The sequence below is a fragment of the Sarcophilus harrisii genome, chromosome 3, assembly GCF_902635505.1.
Source record: "Sarcophilus harrisii chromosome 3, mSarHar1.11, whole genome shotgun sequence".
NCBI lineage: Eukaryota > Metazoa > Chordata > Mammalia > Dasyuromorphia > Dasyuridae > Sarcophilus > Sarcophilus harrisii.
The window spans coordinates 567,417,166-567,436,603 of NC_045428.1; the positions used below are offsets into that span (position 1 = coordinate 567,417,166).

The 19,438-nt window shown below is 38.3% G+C and overlaps 1 protein-coding gene across 2 annotated transcripts in view; it reads left to right on the forward strand.

Moving 5' to 3' along the window:
- The window catches only part of FBXO42 (F-box protein 42), a 112,089-nt gene that overhangs the window by 54,851 nt on the left and 37,800 nt on the right, over positions 1-19,438 (forward strand). For both annotated transcript variants that reach the window (XM_031962776.1, XM_031962777.1), the window contains exon 4: positions 13,908-14,042. In XM_031962776.1, the coding sequence (XP_031818636.1) occupies positions 13,908-14,042 (135 nt within the window). The remainder of the gene's footprint in view (positions 1-13,907; positions 14,043-19,438) is intronic.

The following is a 19,438-nucleotide window of genomic DNA, read 5'->3' on the forward strand; positions in this document are numbered from 1 at the left end:
ATCTTCCGTTATAAACATTGACAAAAGATAAAGAGCATATTTGAGGATATTTTTCAGTTTTTCTTTTTTATGTAAACAAAATTTAATATTGTGACATTTATATATGATACTTATACATAAATATACATTTATACATAGAAGCAAGTGCAGAATATAACTGGATTAACATTGAAGAGAAAAATGTGGATGATTTTTTAAAATTGCTTAAAGCAAACTTGAACTAAGTAGGTTATAAATAATGATCCCAGATCAGTACTTTATATGGATCAGAGCTGATTAATTAGTAGATATTCATAATTCTGTTGTTTACTTATAGAATTTTGTTAGTACTTCAAATTAGATGGGAAATACATAAGTGTTAGGAGGCCTCACATTGTATAAAGTTAGTATTTTTGTGAACCCTGCCAGCAGAGGAGTGTTTTTAAAACAGGTTTTAAATCTTTACCATTTCCTAAGCATCTGCAGAACAACCATGTGGATTCTAGTATTTTTATTTTTATTTATTTATTTGTTTTTGACTCTAGTATTTTTATAAAAATCATAACTATTCATTTTTAGAACTGCAATGCTATAATAGACTTTGGGGAAAGAGGTTTATATTAATGTGTATTTTTAACTGACTTTGAGTAAAATTTTTTAGTGAGTGAAATTATATAATGAACTTTTAGATAACTCACTTGGGGTAATAATATATACAAATTATATGTATTTTTTCCTTCAGGGGAGATAGTGTTATGCTACTTTTTTGAATAAATAGATCTTGAATCTCTTGGCAAGCGAGGGGGCAAACTTAGATTTAGAAGTAAAGAATTGGTCAATTTTTTTGTGGAATCATAAAAGAAAGGATCAAAGAGATGTGTCCCTGTTTTCTTTAGTTTTGTGCTAGGCACATTGTTAAGTACACAGTAAAAACTTTTTAATCACAGTTGACTGACTTTCTGATTGTTTGAATTGTTCTGATTGTTAGAAAGTAAGAATACTCTTGCTATCTTTTAAGCAAACCATATGTAGGATTGTCCATAGAAATTGTTAAGAAGGGTGAGTTAATTATTGTCCTTATTATGCATATTAGGAAACAAAATTTTAAAAAACAGGTGAAGTTGCTAAAAGAATGGAGTCAAGTATTACAAGTTCCCTTCTCTGTCCCATTCCGTTTTTGGTCCAGTTAGTTACTGATTCTCCTGAAAACAGTAATTTGTCTTAAATATGTAAATAGATTGTGTGAGTTTAGGATATTGATATGAGTCTTCTAGAATCCTAAGTGATTCCATACCCTTTAGCTATGATTTATTAAGTGAATATAGATCACAGAAATATTTGACAAAGGCGGCTTGGGAGATGCTACATGACATAGGTTTTAAATGGTATAATTTTGAAGATGACTCATGAAGAAATAGTTTGTAACTTTATAAGGTTAGGAAATTTTTTATCCTTCCTTCTGAGTTCCCTTTGTGAAACTATTTCCTTGTGTAACCTTCCCTCCCTTCTCCTTTTCCCACTTCCCTGCTTCTGAAATCTTCCAAGGTATGGGACAGAAGTTTGCTGATCCTTAGAGAGGCCTGTTAAATATTAAGTGGGGCAGAAGGATTGGGTAGAGAGAGCAGTAAACAAACAGTCTGTGGTCCTTAAATAATCCCAGAACTGGGAAGGACTTCAGAGGTCATTTACTTCAATTTATATTTGAGCAGGAACAACCTTTGCAACATTCTGGATTAGTGGTGAGCATTCAGTTTTTGCTGGAAAATATCCAGTAATGTGGTATTCACCACCTCCAATAGTCTGTTTTGCATTTGGATAATTGGGACGATTTCCTTTTCTATCAGGCTAAAATTTGCCTCTCAGCAGCTTTCCTGTTGTTCTGAGTTCTGACCTCTGAGACAAATAGATTCTCTCTTTCACATGGCAGTCCTTCAGGTGCATCAAGACAACTGGCATGTTTCCTGTCACTTTTCTCTTCTTCAGCCTCAATAGCTGTAGTTCCTTCTGCTGCTGCCACATGACTTGACTGCCAGTACCCTTAGATACTTGGATGCACTCTTCTAGTGATGGTCTAGTCTGTCAGTGCTTCTGACTGTGGTGTATATTGGTTAGAAGGGAAATAGAATGAACTTGATTGAGAATAGGATTCAGAGATGGAATAGACCTTAGAGGCCTTTGAATCCAATCTTGTCCACTGTCACACACATTGCATATGAAACAGGATTTGACTCCGGATGTCTTGATTTCAAGGCCAGCACTCTGTTTACTGATAAAGTGGGTGTACTGTACCTCTGAACTAGCTATCATAATGGGAATTCAGTTTTGTTGTGGGAGAGGGGAAAAGAGATATGTTAAGCTGTTGCAAAACATCTTGAAAAGGGAGTGATTTTATAATATGTAGTTATTAATGATGAAATCTTGAAAGTATACCTTGATATTTTCCATAATTTACAGTACACTTTCAGTTTTTGTTTTTTTTAATGATAAGATGACAAAAGTTAGGAAAAAATAGAAATGAATATTTTGGAATAATTTGGAAAGTTTCCCAGGAAAGGAGATTGTTAAGAGAAATACTGAGTGAGCAGGATGTAAATGACCACACATTTTCCCCAGGGTTTACAAAGTGCTTTCCTTGCAATGACTCTGTGAAAAAGATACTACAAGTATTATTGATCTAATTTACAGGGGAGAAAGGTGAGGCTGGCAGGGGTGAAATACCCCACATGTCGTTATTCATCACATTTAATTTTGCCCCAGGTGACCTGATTTATGGTGCCATTTTTCTTTTTAGCCTCTAGGGCTGCTGGTCAGAGCTGAACCTGAAATGATGTCGGCAGAAAGCAGATAGGAAGAATGCTTTTCAAGGGTTCTCCCAAACCAGCAAATAAAATGTTCTTAGGGGAAACAAAGATGGCAATCCAATTAGAGAACCAGAGATAACTTGTGCAAGATATTTCCTAGGTAATGAAAAAGTCAGAGACAAAATCAGTGTTTTCCCTCATTCTTTGGTCAACTAGTAGCTTAGTGAATGGACTGTTGAACTTGAAGTCAGGAACACATGATTTCCAATCTGGCCTTAGACATTACCTAGCTGTGTGACCTGGGTCAGTTACTTCACCACTTCCTGCCTCATTTTGTTCATCTGTAAAATGAGGATCATACTAGCACCTATCTCTCTGTTACGAGGATCAAATAGAATAATAGAAAGTTTTTATAAAGCTTAAAAAACTATGTAAATACTAACTAGTCTTATTTTTGTTGTTACTGCTGCCGCTGCTGCTGAAGGGTCACATTTCCAAATTGTCCTTTGAGGTAAATCCATTAGAGTGGAGAAACAATGGTGAGCATACAGCATGTTTTAGACATGATAAATTAATTAGATGTAAATAAAGCACCAGAACAGATTGACTTCCATCAAAGAATTTTGAAAGAACTTATATTTAACCAGGGAGTTATCATTTCATTATTGTGGGTACAGTTTTCCATCAGTGCACTTCACAATCTCTCTACAGCTTTGTAAACTCTTCACAGGTCATTGTAGCTGGAGTGAGTGAAGTAAGAGGCTAGCTTCTGGTGATCAACCTCTTCTCATTTAGCTAAGATGATCCCTCAGCTGTAGGTGATGTCCAATACTTAAAACTCTCCACCTTGATAAGATCTGCCAGGACTTGGATTTCACTGGCACAAATTTTGAGAGCCCAGTTAACCTCCATACTACTAGGAGGCATAAGAATAGGATTTTAGTGGAACTAAAAAGACCTAAAAGGGAAAATTGGGAGAATTATGGCACTTGTACAAATGAGCACTGTGCCAGACGGACTGGTAGTAAGTGCGCTTCTCTTCTAAGAGAAGGCCTTCAAGGAGCATCCTAGGAGCTTCACGTTAGTGAATCTCATTTTCATAATGGGGGAGCTACTAGAACCTTAATTTAAAAAATTATAAATTTTATATAAAATATAATATATATATCATATAAACAAAGATAATATATAATATAAAAATTATAAAGCTTATAAATGAGAATCATTGGTAAGCAATCAATAAGTATAACTTATTGAGGGCAAGGTGACAGCTTTTTGTAAAATAAATGCTGTATTAATCTTCTTGAGTTATAGGAGATGGTAAATAATTATGTGTCTAAAGAGGAAACCAGTGGTGTTTAGATTCTTCAGAATGCCTTTGATAAGATTGCATATCAGGGACTTTTCCTGTAGATAAAACCAGCAGTAAAACTCAGAGCATAATCAGTCAACTGAGAAATAATCAGAGACAGGTACTTCTTTAGATGGAGAAAGATTAACTTGGGAATCAAACAAATATTCCTGCTGGACCCAGTACCATTTAAAATTTTTATATATGACTTGAAAGATGGAATGTACAATGAAATAGTCTGGCTTGTAAATGGCACCACTGAAATAAAATGCTAAGCTAATGGAGAAAAATGGCAAGGAGATGTCTGGAACCTGTGTTGTAGGCCGGCCAAGACCAAGTCCATGACCTTGATTATAAATGAATGTTGGAAAATGAAACCATTTTAGAACAGAGATTCTAGACCAACTTCCCTTCCATATAAATTTAAGAAACTGAGGCCCTGAGAGGAGGGGAAGTGACTTAGCTAAGTCAAATATATTTTTAAAAAAATAGCAGCTGGTACATTTTATTTGGATGTAATAGATTCTACCAAGCAACTTCCTCTCCCTCCCCCAAACTCCAACATTTACAAAATACATTCTCCGAGGAAAATTTGGTTTTTGATAACACAAGAGGAACATGTTCTTTAACTTTAGTCATTTGCCCTAATGCTGGCATAGAGGTGCAGCCAACATTTGTTGCTTCTTCATGTTGATTTTATTCACCTTATAGCAATCATTTTATAGTTTATTTTTCTGATCCTGCTTTGCCTGCTCAGTATCACTTTATAAAAATTGTTCTTTCTGAATTCCACATGGTTTTCATTCCTTATATCCTAACAAAATTCCATTATATTCATGTACTATAATTTGTTCAGCCATTTCTCATTTGTTTTTATTATCACAAATAATGTGATGTGAACATTTTTGTACATTAAGAATTTTTTCTTGTCATTGATTTCCTTGTATTTTTCTTGTGTATTTCTAGATTGTTTTCTAGAACAATTAGATCAATTTGTAGCTTCTTGAGCAACAGATTATAAATGTCATATGTATGTTGGGGGAAATAATTATGCCTTCAAAACTGTTCATTTTGATGTTATAAACTAGGAAAGAAATTTAGATACAGGCTATGTGACCTGTGTCGTATCCATTCCCATTCTCTAGGTCTCAGTTTTGTTATCTGTGAAAGTGATTGGGTTGGATTAGATATTGTTTAAATGTGCTATATTGCTCCAATCAAACCAGGAAATTGTTGAGTATCTTCAGCAAAGGTTCTTGGTAACAGAATTTTAACAAAGAGACATTGCAGTGGATGGAGTGTTGAACCTGGAGACAAGAAGACATGAATGAATTTCAGTCCTGCTTCAACTATTTCCGAACAGTGGGACCATGACCAAGTCACTTAACCTCTTAGTCTCAGTTTGCTTCTCTGTAATATGGACACAATAGCACTTGCTTCCCAGTATTGTGAGAATAAAATGAGAAAATATTTGTAGAACACTTTGCAAATCTTATTGTACTATATAAATTCTCCATTGCTTTATGCAAGTTAGGGCTCTACAAATGTGTAGCTGGAGAAGGTCTAGAGACTTTAGGTTAGGGATTTGCAACCTTATTTTTTTATTGTATTGCTGATCCCTTTGGCAGTCTGGTGAAGCCTAGGAACTCTCACAGAATTGTGTTTTTAAATTCATAAAATAAAATACTACAAAGGACACCAATTCTGTTGATAATACAGTTTCCAAAATATTTTTTAAAAGCCAAATCCATGGACCGCAGATTAAAAACCCTTACTTTTTAGGAAAATAGCTACAATGATTAATGATTCTTTAAGAGAAAGGAATAAAACAAATAGCACTTTAACCTCGGGAAGGAAATGAACTTAAGTGGAAGATTTGTGAAAAGCAGGTCAAACTCTGAAGATTTGATTGTAGTGAACATGGACTTTTTTTTTCTCTCAAAGTTCTAGAATGCTAGAATTGAAAGTCTGCCCTTGAAGCTTCAAAAGGATAGGGTTAGGACAAATAAGAGAAAATTCTAATTTCCATATCAGGAAATAAATTTATGAAATGTAAGGAATTATGGAATATTATGAATGAAAGAACCTTTAGAAGTGGTTTAGTTCAACTTCCTAATTTAATAGAAGGGGAAAGCAAGCCCAGCTCAGGGTGTCACAGCTACCCTGGTTCCTAATTCTGTGTTCTTTCTGTCGCACAGACTTGCTCTTCAACATGGTACTGAAAACATATTTATAAGAACGCTTTAATAAACTCAGGAATAAAAACTATATGGCATGTTAGGAAAAACTATCAGTGTTTAGGGGAAACTGATTACTCTTTATCTGCTTTTGGTTGATCTCTTTATTAATATTGTTGACTATAAATGTTTCTTGTCATAGGATTCAGAATTTTCTGCATTCTTGGTTTCATCTTGTGTGGCATTTGTTTTGTTGTTCTGTGACACATGATCCTGTTCTCTTTTCTGATGCTGGCTGAGTAGAGAGGTGATAAATTATCTTCCACTTAGCTTGTTTTCCACTTCTAGTTGCAATGAGTGGTCAGAATGGGTGATTAGTAACTACATCCACCAGCAGTTTTAGGTCATTGTTCAGAAAAGAAGCTTTCTGGTTCTTTAACTTAGAGGGTCCCTTCTGTCATTTCAGAAAGCTGGGCCTTGTAATTGTCTTTTTTTTTCTTTTTTTTCTTTTTTTGTGAGCCCACAGCTAATCATGATGTCTTTGAATAAAGCAGCCAAGCAGAACTTGGCTCAGAGACCTGTTAATTTGACAGCTTCTCTCTTTTTGAAAGAAATCAGAGGGTTCAGTTTTTACATATTTGTTCATTCATTCAAGCATTGGAGTCTTGCAGTAGCCAACAGGGCTGCACTAGATAATTAACCTTGCCTTTTCCCTCTGTCTTTCCAAATTTCTAATGAATATGAGTTGACATGTATGCCTGAGTGCAAGACTCATGAGGGCTTCATAATCTTGGAGTGGAGGACAAATGCCTGAGGACATTTCTGTGTCGACGTGTGGCAAACAAAAAGGGTTTATTTAGCATCTCAAATATCAGAAACCAGTGTATGTAATTTGTTTATTCGTTCAGTGAATATTCATTAAGTACCATAGAGAATACTAGAATAGAAGATGGAGATTTTGTAGTAGAGGAGAGTTAAATTTAGTTAATTATAAAAACATTAGATATGTATGAAATAACTCCAGAAAAGGCTTTGCAGTATGAGTAATGACAGAATCTTTGGATACATCTTTGAAGGAGAATTGTTGAAGATTTCCCTTTGCAGTTATCGTGATACTTGAGGAAACCAGGGCAACTCTGAAAAGCATCTGTTAGAAGCTAGATATGTGCTTGCTTATTGTAACGGAAAAAAGGTACATTGAATGGATCAAACTTTCTCTTTGCCTTTCTGGTTTATCCTTGGTAATTGTTCCTTAATAAAATGTACATAACCTTTGTAGGTTACATTGATTTTGCACTAGATGGGACTTCAAAGGGTTATCTTGTCCAACCTTTTCAGTTTATAAATGAGAAATGAGGGTTAAGGAAGTTAAATGACTTGCCCATTGTCCCTCAGGCAGTACTTGAACCTAGACCCTTGTCTACAAAGCCATCATTCTTTCCATTGTACCATGCTAAATTAGACAACCATATTGTGTTCTTAAGTGGGAATTCTTTATAACATGTGCCAGAGGTTTGGCCTTGGAATAGAATATGAAAGGGTGAGTGACTTTGAACTTTTGCACTTCATTTTTTTTTTTTTAATAAGTCAGTACATGATGATTTTAGCACTGAGATTGTTAGATCCAGTTAAATTTTGCAGTGCTTTTTTCCCCTGTGAGTAGGATGTTAAGGTGTTTTTGTTTTTTTTAAAGAAGTATTAAACTATTAATATTTACTTATTTCCTATAAAAAGTTAAGCTTATTATTGATGGTTACCAGATTCTCGTTCTATTATATTTGAGGGCTAAACATAGGTCTTTCAAGACTATTTTCCTCTTTTAATTTTGTTGATGGGTGGCTCCTGGTCATTGAATAAAGTATGTGAAACTTGCTATTTCAATCCCATTAGTTCTCACATTCATTGGACTGTGCCTTCCTTTTCCAGAAACCTTTGTTTGCTCAAAAAGAGTCAGGAAAATGCTGGTTGCTTTATTTTCGTATAAGATTAAAAATACATGACATGGACGTCATGGGACCTGGCCGGGTGGCTGAGTTTTCAATCCAAATAGAGGAGAAGGAATGTTTGCCACCTCTTGGAAAAATAAAGGCTCTATACTTTTTTGCTGTTTGAAGGAAGTATCAAGCCAAGAGTTGATCTTTAAGGTGGGAAAGGAGGCGAAAGATGAACAGTTTTTATATTTGAGAACTTAGGAGTTTATACAAAATGTGTGATAGTGGAGGTCCTGATGAAACTTTCATAGGCTGTGAAAAGACTGCCAAACCATTTGGGAGCGCTACATTCAAATTCCTTTAGAATTATCATGGGAAAATGGGCGCCCAGTGTGCAAGGAACTAATTGGCCTGAGTTAAAAATGATCTTTTCTTATCGTCAGGTTTAGTTAGCTTTATAAAGATCTAGATTTAAGCCACTAGGATCCCAGTCCTGGTAGTAGAGAGTGAAATGTTCTAAGCATCCTTTTAAATGGACCCGTTGGAGCATGAGTAAAGGAACTCCTGGGATTTTAATTTTTTTACAGTTCTTCTTGATGGGTTCCATCCAGTAAACATTTATTAAAGATTTAATGTATACAGATTGCATTGGACCAAGGGCTCAGGTAACCAGGGCCTGGCCCCACCTTTGTGAAGCTTAGTCTGTTTGGGAAGGGGAGGCTGCAATGCACATGGTGATGGTGCAGATAACGATATCTATATCGTACTTGCTGTGTGTCATTGATTAAACACTTTTATAAATATCTTGTTTGATCCTGGGAGACAGTTGCCATTTTACAGATGAGAAAACTGAGGCTAACAAAAGGTTAAGTGATTTGTCCAGTTGCACAGATAGTTTGAGGCAGAATTTGAACTTGGGTCTTCCTAAGTCCAGGTCCTGCACTGTTCACTAGGCCACCTCACTGCCAATATATAAAAAGTATATGTAAGTATTAGACATAATAAACGTATAAATATAGAATATATATTATATAAATATATAAATATAGAATATATAGTATATATTAAAGTAATCCTATTTTATTCCATATACATATATATATAAATATAGAATATATATTATATAAATATAGAATATATAGTATATATTAATCCTATTTTATTCCATGTATTTAAAAATAAGATTCTGGGAAGAGGTTTATAGATTTCGCCAGATTGCCCAGAGGCCTCTCTGAAGTAGAAAAGGTCAGAACTGCTACTCTGAAGAGAGGGATGGAGGCCCCCCGGAGAGTGCACGGTGTAGTCAGGGCCCAGTTTGGTTGGTGCATGCAATAAGGCTAGAAGTGTAGGGAACACCACCAGATCAGAGAATGCGGGGCACGGGTGCATGAACTTTTTTCAGCAGGGACGAATTTTGAGTGGAAGGAATGACAGATATTACTGTACACAGTCAGCAGCTGGATGAGTTAGGGCTGTGCAGGGGAGCAGATGATCCTTATTGGAGAAGAACGAGTAAAGGGAGGAAAGAGCTGGTTTTAGCAGTTTGCACATACGGTAAAGGTTGTATGTACAAGTGGCATTAGTGGTAGAACAGAACTGAAAAATGCCCAAGGTGTTAGGGAGCTCCTCCTACCTTTCTCTCTTCCTTAGTCTTCCTGCCTGGACCAGAATCTGTGTTTTAAGGAGTTAACCTTTTCGGTTCTGGCATTCCTGCACAGGTTTTCCTGAGGTCCTGGTTGGTGAGCCTCAGTGTAGTCCATTGTATCAGGCCATTCTTCACTTTACTCTCCCACCACCTTTACCTCCCTCCTCCCCCTCCCCCTTTCTACTTCTGGAACCAAAATAAAGTCAACTATAGCAAAATGCCATTGCTCCCAGAAAAGAACATCATTCTACTCCTTCAGGAGTGCATCCTTGTAATTTCCAGCCCTGACCATCACTCTGCTATATGTGATTATCTCCTTCATTAGAATATAAATTGGAAAATAAACTTCTTGAAGAAGTTTTTTTCACATTTCTTTTTGTATCGAGTAGCTTAGCACTGTGCTTGGCACATAGTAGGTGCTTAATTAAAGTAAGGTGGTGCAGTGGATAGAGCATTGGGTTTGGAATTGGGAAGGCTCACCTTCATTGGTCTACATCCCTCCTCAGGCACTTAGTAGCTATGTGACCCTAGGTAAGTCACGTAACCTGTTTGCCTCAGTTTCCTTATGTTTCAAATAAGCTAGAGAAGGAATTAGTAACCACTCCAGTATCTTTGCCAAGAAAACCCCAAATAGGGTCAGAAAGAAAAAGAACCAAACAGCAACAACAATCCAGATAAGAAAAGGAAGGGCATTGACCCCCAGGTTTCTAGGTTGGAAAACTGAGTTAATTATGGTGCGATAGGGAGAAATAAGTAAAAAGGAGGGAAGGTTTGGGGTATCTGTGAGACATCTAGATTGAAATGTCCTATAGGCAATTAGAAATGGGGATCTAATGTTCAGGTGATAGATCAAGTCTGGAGCTGATGTGAAGGAAACAGAGAAATAGATTTGTGAATGACCAGATAATGTTTCATACCTACAAATCCAAGGTTCCTTCTTCATGGTTCGTTGAAGAGCAATCAGCCCTAATTGCCCTGACATTATAATTGATCTATCTGACAAGCTACAGGCCAAACAATGGAAGGCTTCTTAAATGATAAAGGTTTTAACTACTTCCCCTACTGAGCAAGGTTATTGTGTATGTGACTAAACATACTGTTTTATTGCCTCTCATTCATCTTAGTGTGCTGGCTTGCCTAACTAGTGCAAGAATTACTGAGGGGACTTAGTGGATGGGTTGAGTTAGAAAGGGTCATTCATGTAAGTAAAGAATTATAGCAGAGGGCATTTGGTAAGTAAAAATCAATACAATGCTTTTTCTTTTTCTAAAGTTGAATAAATGGTGCTAGAGTTCCAAATAAGTCTTAGAAACAGTGACTTGCTAAACAGATTCTGTCCAAAGGAGGATTTCTTTCTGGTCATTGAAAACATTGAGTCTCCTGGTTACTTCCCTTCCCCCTTCCTTTTATTTACCCCATGACTGTTTTGACTTAGTTACATCCCACAGCTTTTATTTCCCTGGTGATATGTGTGAGGGAACAAGGAAGGACGAGGTTTATGTCCTATACTCTTCTTGAGATCCAAAAAGTTTGAATATAGATAGCCCTGACGTATACATTCCAAAAGATAATGAATAAATGAGACTTCTATTGAGAAAGCAGCTGTGAAGCTTTATTCCCATACTTATTAAATGACTAGGGCCATTCTTTTTTCCTTTTGCTTACCAGGAATGTAATCTTTCCCTGAGCTATTGCCTCTTTTTTTATTATGTGTACTTTATAGTTGTAGATGGGATTTAACATCTGTCATAAAGACTTTACTTTTCAGTGGTAATAAAAATAAGAGTTCTCATTTCTGTAGTACATTAATATTTATGAGGTGTTTGCAACTCTAAGGAAAGTAGTAGGTTGGATTTTTTTTTTTTAAGTTTCTGTTGATGTCATTTGGTTTTTTATTTCATCATAGTTGTCCCTAGTAATCCTTCTTCATCTTCCCTTCCAGAGAGCTGTTCTTATAATAAATGATAATTTTTTTAAAGAGAAAAAAGGGGAAAAATACTAAATCATGTTCAGTGTGTAACACTTTGTACACTCCATGACAGTATGGATTGGGATCATCTTCTGCCATGTATTCTCTTGTATCATTCCTTTTTGATTTTTTGGCTGTGTGTACGTGATTGGTTCTTTCCATTTACATTATCGTGGTCTTCCTGTATGGACTTCCTTTCTGGACTCTGTTGGTTTCACTCTGCATCAGTTCATGGGATCCCCTCATACTTCTCAGTGTCCATTACACATGGCAGTCATAGTTCATTATATGGTACATCCAGACACTGACACTCACACTGGGGTCTTAGGGCTCCGCCAGTTTTCTGGTGAGTCCTGGTAAGCAGGCCAGACTGAGAGCTTTCCAAACTGACTCTTCTACCACCTGCTCTGTAACGATTAGTTACTGTCCTATGGTTTCCAAGCTCTTTTGACTGGCCCAAATGTAGGGCAACTTTGCAGGGCTGATAAAAGTTTTGTTTGTTTCCTTGATAATTTAAGTGTATATATTTTTCAAAGGGAGATTTTAAAAAAAGATGGTGCTGTCATCTTCATCTATGCTAATAGAATTAGAATGGAAAGGATCTCAGAAGCCATCTGAGAAGTCAAGATCTGCAGCCCAGAGAAGTCAAGAGATCACAAAGGAAGGAGGTCCTTTTTGTTCTGATTCTTTTTTTCACAACATGATTAATGTGAAAATATGCTTAAAATTGATGTTCCTAGCTCCAAATGATGTGTTTGGAGTTTAGCATCGAATGGTGAGATTGATATGGGCACCAAATGTTGGGATTCAGTTACATGAAGAATTTACAGTGGCTGGACTCTTTGGCAAAAAGTAGATGGATTTAGGAGAAAAGGTTATAGATAAAATGAAGAGATTCAGTAGATACCAGGAATGGTAAATATGAAAGAGTTGGGAGAGCATATAGTTAGCAAGAAAAGGGGTTTTAACAATTAACAAGGAAAATACAAATTCCCCATTGGAACTCACAATTTGCCAGGAGAAAAGGAATAACTCATGAGTTGGGAGTCTGCCCTTAACTGGCATCCTGAATCCACAGAAGAGTTTAGTTCCCTAAAACTTAGCTCTAAGAAGGAGAAATACACCATGAGGCATGGGGGAGGGGTGAGAGGAAAGACACTGTGAGACAGAATGCTGTGGTGGACTTACCCCAAAGGGGTTCAGCAAAGATGGCGTGGGCCATGGACACATTGATAGGGGAAATTCCACCTCAGGGGTTTGACATAATTTGGATTTCTGACCGGACACAGCAAAGTGGGATTACCTATGACCGCCATGGAGAGTGAGACTATAAGGTTAAACTGATTCCCATCATTGTCCTTCCCTGCTTGCCTCAGGGAGTAATTATTACTTCTGGCTTTCTCTCTATTAGCAACTCAGGACTTCATCAATATGATTGTACATTTATAATCTATATCAGAGTGCTTGCTGTCTTGGGGAGGGGGAAGGGAAGAGGGAAGGGACAGGGAGAATGTTTGAAATTCAAAATCTAATAAAAAGTGAATGTTGAAAATTATTTTTACATGTAATTGAAAAAAATACTATTAAGGGAGGAGAAAAGTGCTATTTTTTGAAACCATTGATCCTATGTAATGTAGTCTGAAAAATTAAAATATTGTAGCCCTCAGCATTACTAGTTAATACTCATGTCTCTAAAATTATGCTTTGATGCTGTCTCTATTTAGCTGGTTATATGTTTCAGGAATCGCTATGCAGGATTGCTGCACATATCTGATGTGTTTGGGAAGCTCTTGAGTTTTCAATAGTGGGGAATTATTAAAATTCATGTATCTTGGACAACATAACCAAGAGTTCCTGAGTTGGGGGTGCTTTCTGATTTTTGTTCCACTTCCCCAGACAATTCGTGTATAGATTTGGACCCTAGCTAAAGATAAAGTGGAGAGTCTTTTTTTTTTTTTTTTTTTTTTCTTGAAGCACATCCAGAGCCAGCTGCTTGTGGGGCTTTAGAGAGAAGCAGCATTTTCTTATCTTTGTTTTCCCTTCTCTCTTTCTAGGTGCGTGCTACTATGATGCTAATCAGTCAATGTATGTCTTTGGAGGCTGCACCCAGAGCAGCTGCAATGCTGCCTTCAATGACCTCTGGAGACTTGATCTCAATAGTAAAGAGTGGATCCGACCTCTGGCTTCAGGTGAGAGATGACAGAGTGACTTCGGTATCTCTTGTGACTTCCTTCAGCGTTCTGGTGCCTTAAGTTAAATTTTTCCTTAGAAGCAGCTTTGTCCAGGAAAGAAGACCTGCTGAGTTCTTTGTACTGAAAAATCCTCACTTTTATCCTTCGTCCTGGTGCTTTGCCAGGATTTCCAGATTGCTGTGTGAAGAGAGTCTTGTTGTTTTCTCAGGGTCTCTTATAGGTATGGAATGCTGCTTTGTGCCGGGCTTAAATAAGGACTGACATGGAACCGTGAGAACCCTCGCTGGCTGACAGGTGTGATTGTCCGGGGGCTAAGGTCTCGGAATCTCTCTGGTTGTTACCAGCCCAGATATTTGGGGAGTGTAGAGCAACTTGTCTCTGCTTGTCTCTCTTTAAGAGCCGGAGTGTGGGAATATTTCACAGCGGGCATATTGCTGCCTACAGAGCCCCTCTGTGCCAACAGTTCTGGCAGAAAGACTCCGGTTCTTCTCCTTGGCTTTAATGTTTTGTTCCATTCTCGAACCATCTCCCAGATGATTCCCATAAGTAAGGCCCTGTGCAAGGCTCTAGGAAAATAAGCACGAACAGGCCCATCATCCTCAGGAACATAGGCTCCTCTGGGGCATCCCCTCTGCTTTAAGATGAGGAAACTGAGTCAGCTTAAGTGTCTCCTCTGGGTCACGACACAAGTGGTCGGGGGCTGAGCTGGCCCTGGGGTCCGGGCCTCCGAGTCCAGCCCAACATGTTGTGCATTACATCCCTCTGTGACTGCTGGGAAAAAGAAACATGAGAAAGCTTAATGAGGGGCTTGTGAAAGGGGAAAAGGCAGGTTCTAGGCAAAGCAGGCACCCCAGGACGGGACTTGTTCGCCCTTCTCTACATGGCGCCTCCTTTACCCAAAGGGTTTCTATGTCACCTGGTATACAGATGTAGGTTTATAAAACAGTACACGAAGCAAACATTTACTAGTGATCAGTCATAAGTGTGTGTCCCCCCTGCAGTCTGTGAGGCCCCATGTGGGGCCATGGCCACCATTTAAGAAGCTGTTAGGTGGGGGAGCCAGAGAAGGAGCCTGCAGAGAATGTGCCTCTTGCCTTGATGGGAGGGAGGGTGCTGAGCTGGGCTGTGTCCCGATCACTTTGGGGCAGAAGTGAGGCTGGAGACATGGAGTGCGAGCACAGGCCGAGGCGAGGGAGGGAGGGAGGGTCCCAAGAGCTTGGGCACCAATGGCGCAGCTCTGCGGGAGCTTAATGGGAAGGGAGAACCCGGGCAGTGATGAGGGCTGAGGGCGCAGGGGATGCTGCCCCCAACGAACTAGGGAGGATTCGCCAGCAGGGATGTTTAAGTGGGGCATGCGGGGATACCTTAGATCCTGCCTAGGGATACCTTAGATCAGGGTACGGTGTCATCCATTTATTCTGGACTTCTTCTGTTTTCAGCCTTAAACAGCACCCGTAGCGAGGAAATGCCTTCTCTACCCATAGTCAGAAAACACTTCAAGACAAACCAGTTAGGGCTCTTTTTTAAGACATTCATTTAGAAAATAACTTGGAAATCAGTGCAGTGAGTTTAACTATGTGACCATGGGCAAGTCATTTGATCCTTGGCTACCTTAATTTGCTTAACTGCAAAGTGGGGATCATAACAGCCCCTAACTCCCAGGGTTGTTGTGAAGATCAAAGGAGGCAATATTTTCAAAGCGCTTAATTAGTACAGTGCCTGGTACATAGTAGAAGCTTAATAAATCTTTATTTCTTTCCTCTTTTTTTCCTTCCTTCTTTCCCTTTCTTTTTTTTCTTCTTTCCCTCTCTTCTTTCTCTTCTCTCTCCCTGTAGCACTTTGATTGTTGCCATCTCTTTTAGACTCGCCATTCTCTAAATAGTCCTTTGAAATTTCTTCTTAATTAATCAGCAGCTCTGTTAAAAGATAGTTCTGTGAGAATATCGTTTAGACAGAGTCCCATGGGAAGATTCCCTGAGGAAATGTTTCTGCATGTTGTCATGAGTGTTGACCAGAATCTATTCTGACCTGAGATGTCAGTGACTCTTTCTGAACAAAACGTAGTTGTTGATCTGCCCGTGGTGAGCGTGACTCACTGAGTTTGGTGTTCAGGGTGGGGAGGGGACTCCCACAGATTACTGTGCTAGTTAATTGTGTGCCTTCTTCTCCATATTTGCCAGGAGATGGAGTAAGTACTTATTGCTCCTCAAAAGCAGAGTTTGTCTAGTGCAGTTGACACGCTAATGAAAAGGTGGGCTCCTTTGATGGAAAACAGAAAGTCTTAGTAGAGACATTAACAGCTACCAATTTCATATGTGACCTTGGTAGTATTTGTTTTATTAGCTCATCAATTCACAGAATGTTAAAGTTGGAGAGGATCATAGTTTCATCATCTGTCCAATGAAGGAGTTAGACCAGATAATCTTTGCAGCCCCAAGATGGGGATTAATTTGGTATCAGAAAGAACAAGAAGAATGAAGAGATAATAACAATAATCTTAGCAGAATGCCACTGAAAAAGATGAGAATGAAATGATAATTCAGGTTGTGCAATAAGGTTACAGAAATTATGCAACACATTGTAGGTTGCAAAAATGTAGCATTTATTGGGTATTAAGAAAGACAGTGATCAGACAGCTAAGGTTATGTGCCAATTTATCTCACTATCCTTGATAAAGTCCCATATTGCAATTAAAAAAAACATTGTTCTGACTTTGAGAATTCATTAAGTAAACTGTATTAGAAATGGAAAATCATCATAATCAGAAACCATTGCCCCAACTGCTTGAACATAACACTGATCTACAAAAATTTAAGAAACTTGTTTTTGCTTACATGCCAACTGTTTATAATCTCTGAATTATGTGGGATGAGTTTTCAAATTGTAGAGAGTTAGCAGAGAAGATCAGCATTATGTGGGAATGGGACAAGCATCAATTAATCTCTATGTTCTGAGAGTTATAAAGTCATTTGTCTTCAGGTTCTTTTAATATGAACATTATCGAGCACTATAAGAACAAGACCAATAATGATAATACAGATTTATAATATAATAACTTTAACAAAAAGAAAAATATAATAATTTACAATTGCATAACACTTCCAAGCATAAAATACTTTAAAAAATTATCACTTGATTCTCATAATTAGTCAGCAAGCATTAAGTGCTAAATTTGTTCTAGCCACTATGTTTAATTCTGATAATACAAAGAAAAACACTATCACTGTCTTTAAGAATCTCACATTTTGATAAGGAAGATAGTGTGTATGTAAATAACTGTAACTTAAAATATGTAGACATATTTTAAGGAAATGGAAATGGAAAATGATCCTATAGATAACAAAGCAGTAATAAGGGAATACTAGGAAAGGCCTGTTCCTGAGTTTTAAAGTTCAGAATCAGGAGTGAAGAGTTAGCATTTCAGCCATTTAAGATATATCAGTTTAGGATAAATGGGAGAGAAGGAGGAGAGTGATGAAAATAATCCAAAGTATTTTAGGACAAAGGGGCAAAGGCTTTGAGTGCAGGGGTAGTATCAGTTTGGGGTGATTTACATAAGAGAGCCAGGGGAGAGAGCAGAGTGGAGCCAATGCTGAGGCGATGGCCTGGAAAGTGGAGAGATTGGAGCTTATGGTGAGCTGGGAGATGGGATGGCATCCAAAGATGGAAGGTCACTTCTATGGAACAGCAAGCAGACTTTCTTAGCTGGATCATGGCATGGCAGGTTAAAGCAGAGGAAGACTGGTAAGGTGGGAAGATACCAGATTGTAAAGTGCTTTTGATGTCAGATAAAAGATTTTATATTTAATCTGGGAGCTCCTACTGAATAGGGACCTTTATTGAGTAGGGAACATTTAACAATAATTTGGATATGTGGAGTGAGGATATGTAAAGATGACCCTAAATTTTTGAGCCTGGGTAACTAGAAGGATGCTGGTGCCCTCAAGAATAATAGGGAAGTTGGGAAGAGGACAAAAATTGCAGGGAGGGGAAGAGAGATGAGCTCTCTTATGGACATAATGAATTTGAGGTGTCCCAATGGCAGTTGGTAAGTGGAGCTCAGAAGGGAGATAAGGATTGTGTAGATCTGGGAGTCATCTGCAGAGAGATGATAATTAAGTCCTTGGGAGTAGGTCACCAGTAGTGAGAGTGTGTTGGAACAAGAGAAGAGGAAGCTCTTGGCAAATGGCTTCAACTTTTTAAGCATTTTTAAATGAAATGTGAGTGAAGGTCCTAAGCTAAGGGGGGAAGGAGGGAAGTATAATAGGAGGCTTGAGGTTTGTCAAAAAGGTTTGAAATTGCCATTGAGATGAGTTTGCATTTCTGCTCCTCCAGCAGATTGATTTGGTAAGTATTAAAGGATTGCCTTCTTGGAGAGAAGGCTCAACTCAGCTTATGTGATTTGTAGTGTTCCAAATCAGCAGGGTTTCATGGTTTTTCTCTCTCTTCAGCAACGCATAAATGGGAGAGAAGGAGGAGAGTGATGAAAATAATCCAAGTATTTTAGGACAAAGGGGCAAAGGCTTTGAGTGCAGGGGTAGTATCAGTTTGGGGTGATTTACGGGAGAGAGCAGAATGGAGCCAATGCTGAGGCGATGGCCTGGAAAGTGGAGGGATTGGAGCTCATGGTGAGCTGGGAGAGCAGGTTAGGGCCTCTTGAGCAAAAGGAAAGAAAGAGTACGATAGAAGGTTAAGCTCAGATCAAGGACTTGCGTCCTTTACAACATCGAAGTGGGACGCTTGTGGGTGAGGGCAAGATGAAGGGTATGGGGACTCTGGGTCTGAAGTACAAGAGATTAAGTAACTGAGTATTAGGATAGTTGGGATGGTGAAAACTTTTGTTAAGGTAGGACTTGTGGGGGAGAGGCTGATGAGCCAGACATCTAACTTCCTGAGCACTCAAGGAGAGTGCCCTGTGTGACTAGATGACCATGGCTACAGTTGTGAGGATCTGGATCAGGGAGTTTAAGAAAAATTGGATTACTTCTACCTCAAAGGAAGAGAACTTGTTGCTAGTGATGAATGTAGAGGGAAAGTCTGGAAGTGGTCCTGGAAAGCACGGAGCGTTGTAGCCTGGGAAGCCTGAGCCTCAAAGATGGCTAGAAAAATGAAGAAGGGAGGGAGGAAATGAGTTTAGATAACAACAGATTTTTAATTCAGATCTGCTGTGCGGGGCTTGTTGACTTGCCTCAGTCAGAAGGTAGAAGGTCTTGTTTGAGGAATAGCCAAGAGACCATTGTCCAAGAGGACCTTGAGGTGGGAGGGACGGAAGGTTTGAATGGACTGGAAACATGAAGTGGGGACAAGTTATGAATTGTTCTGAAAGCCAAACAAAAGAATTTATATTTGATCCTAGAGACAATAGGAAATCACTGGAGTTTATTTTTCTGTAG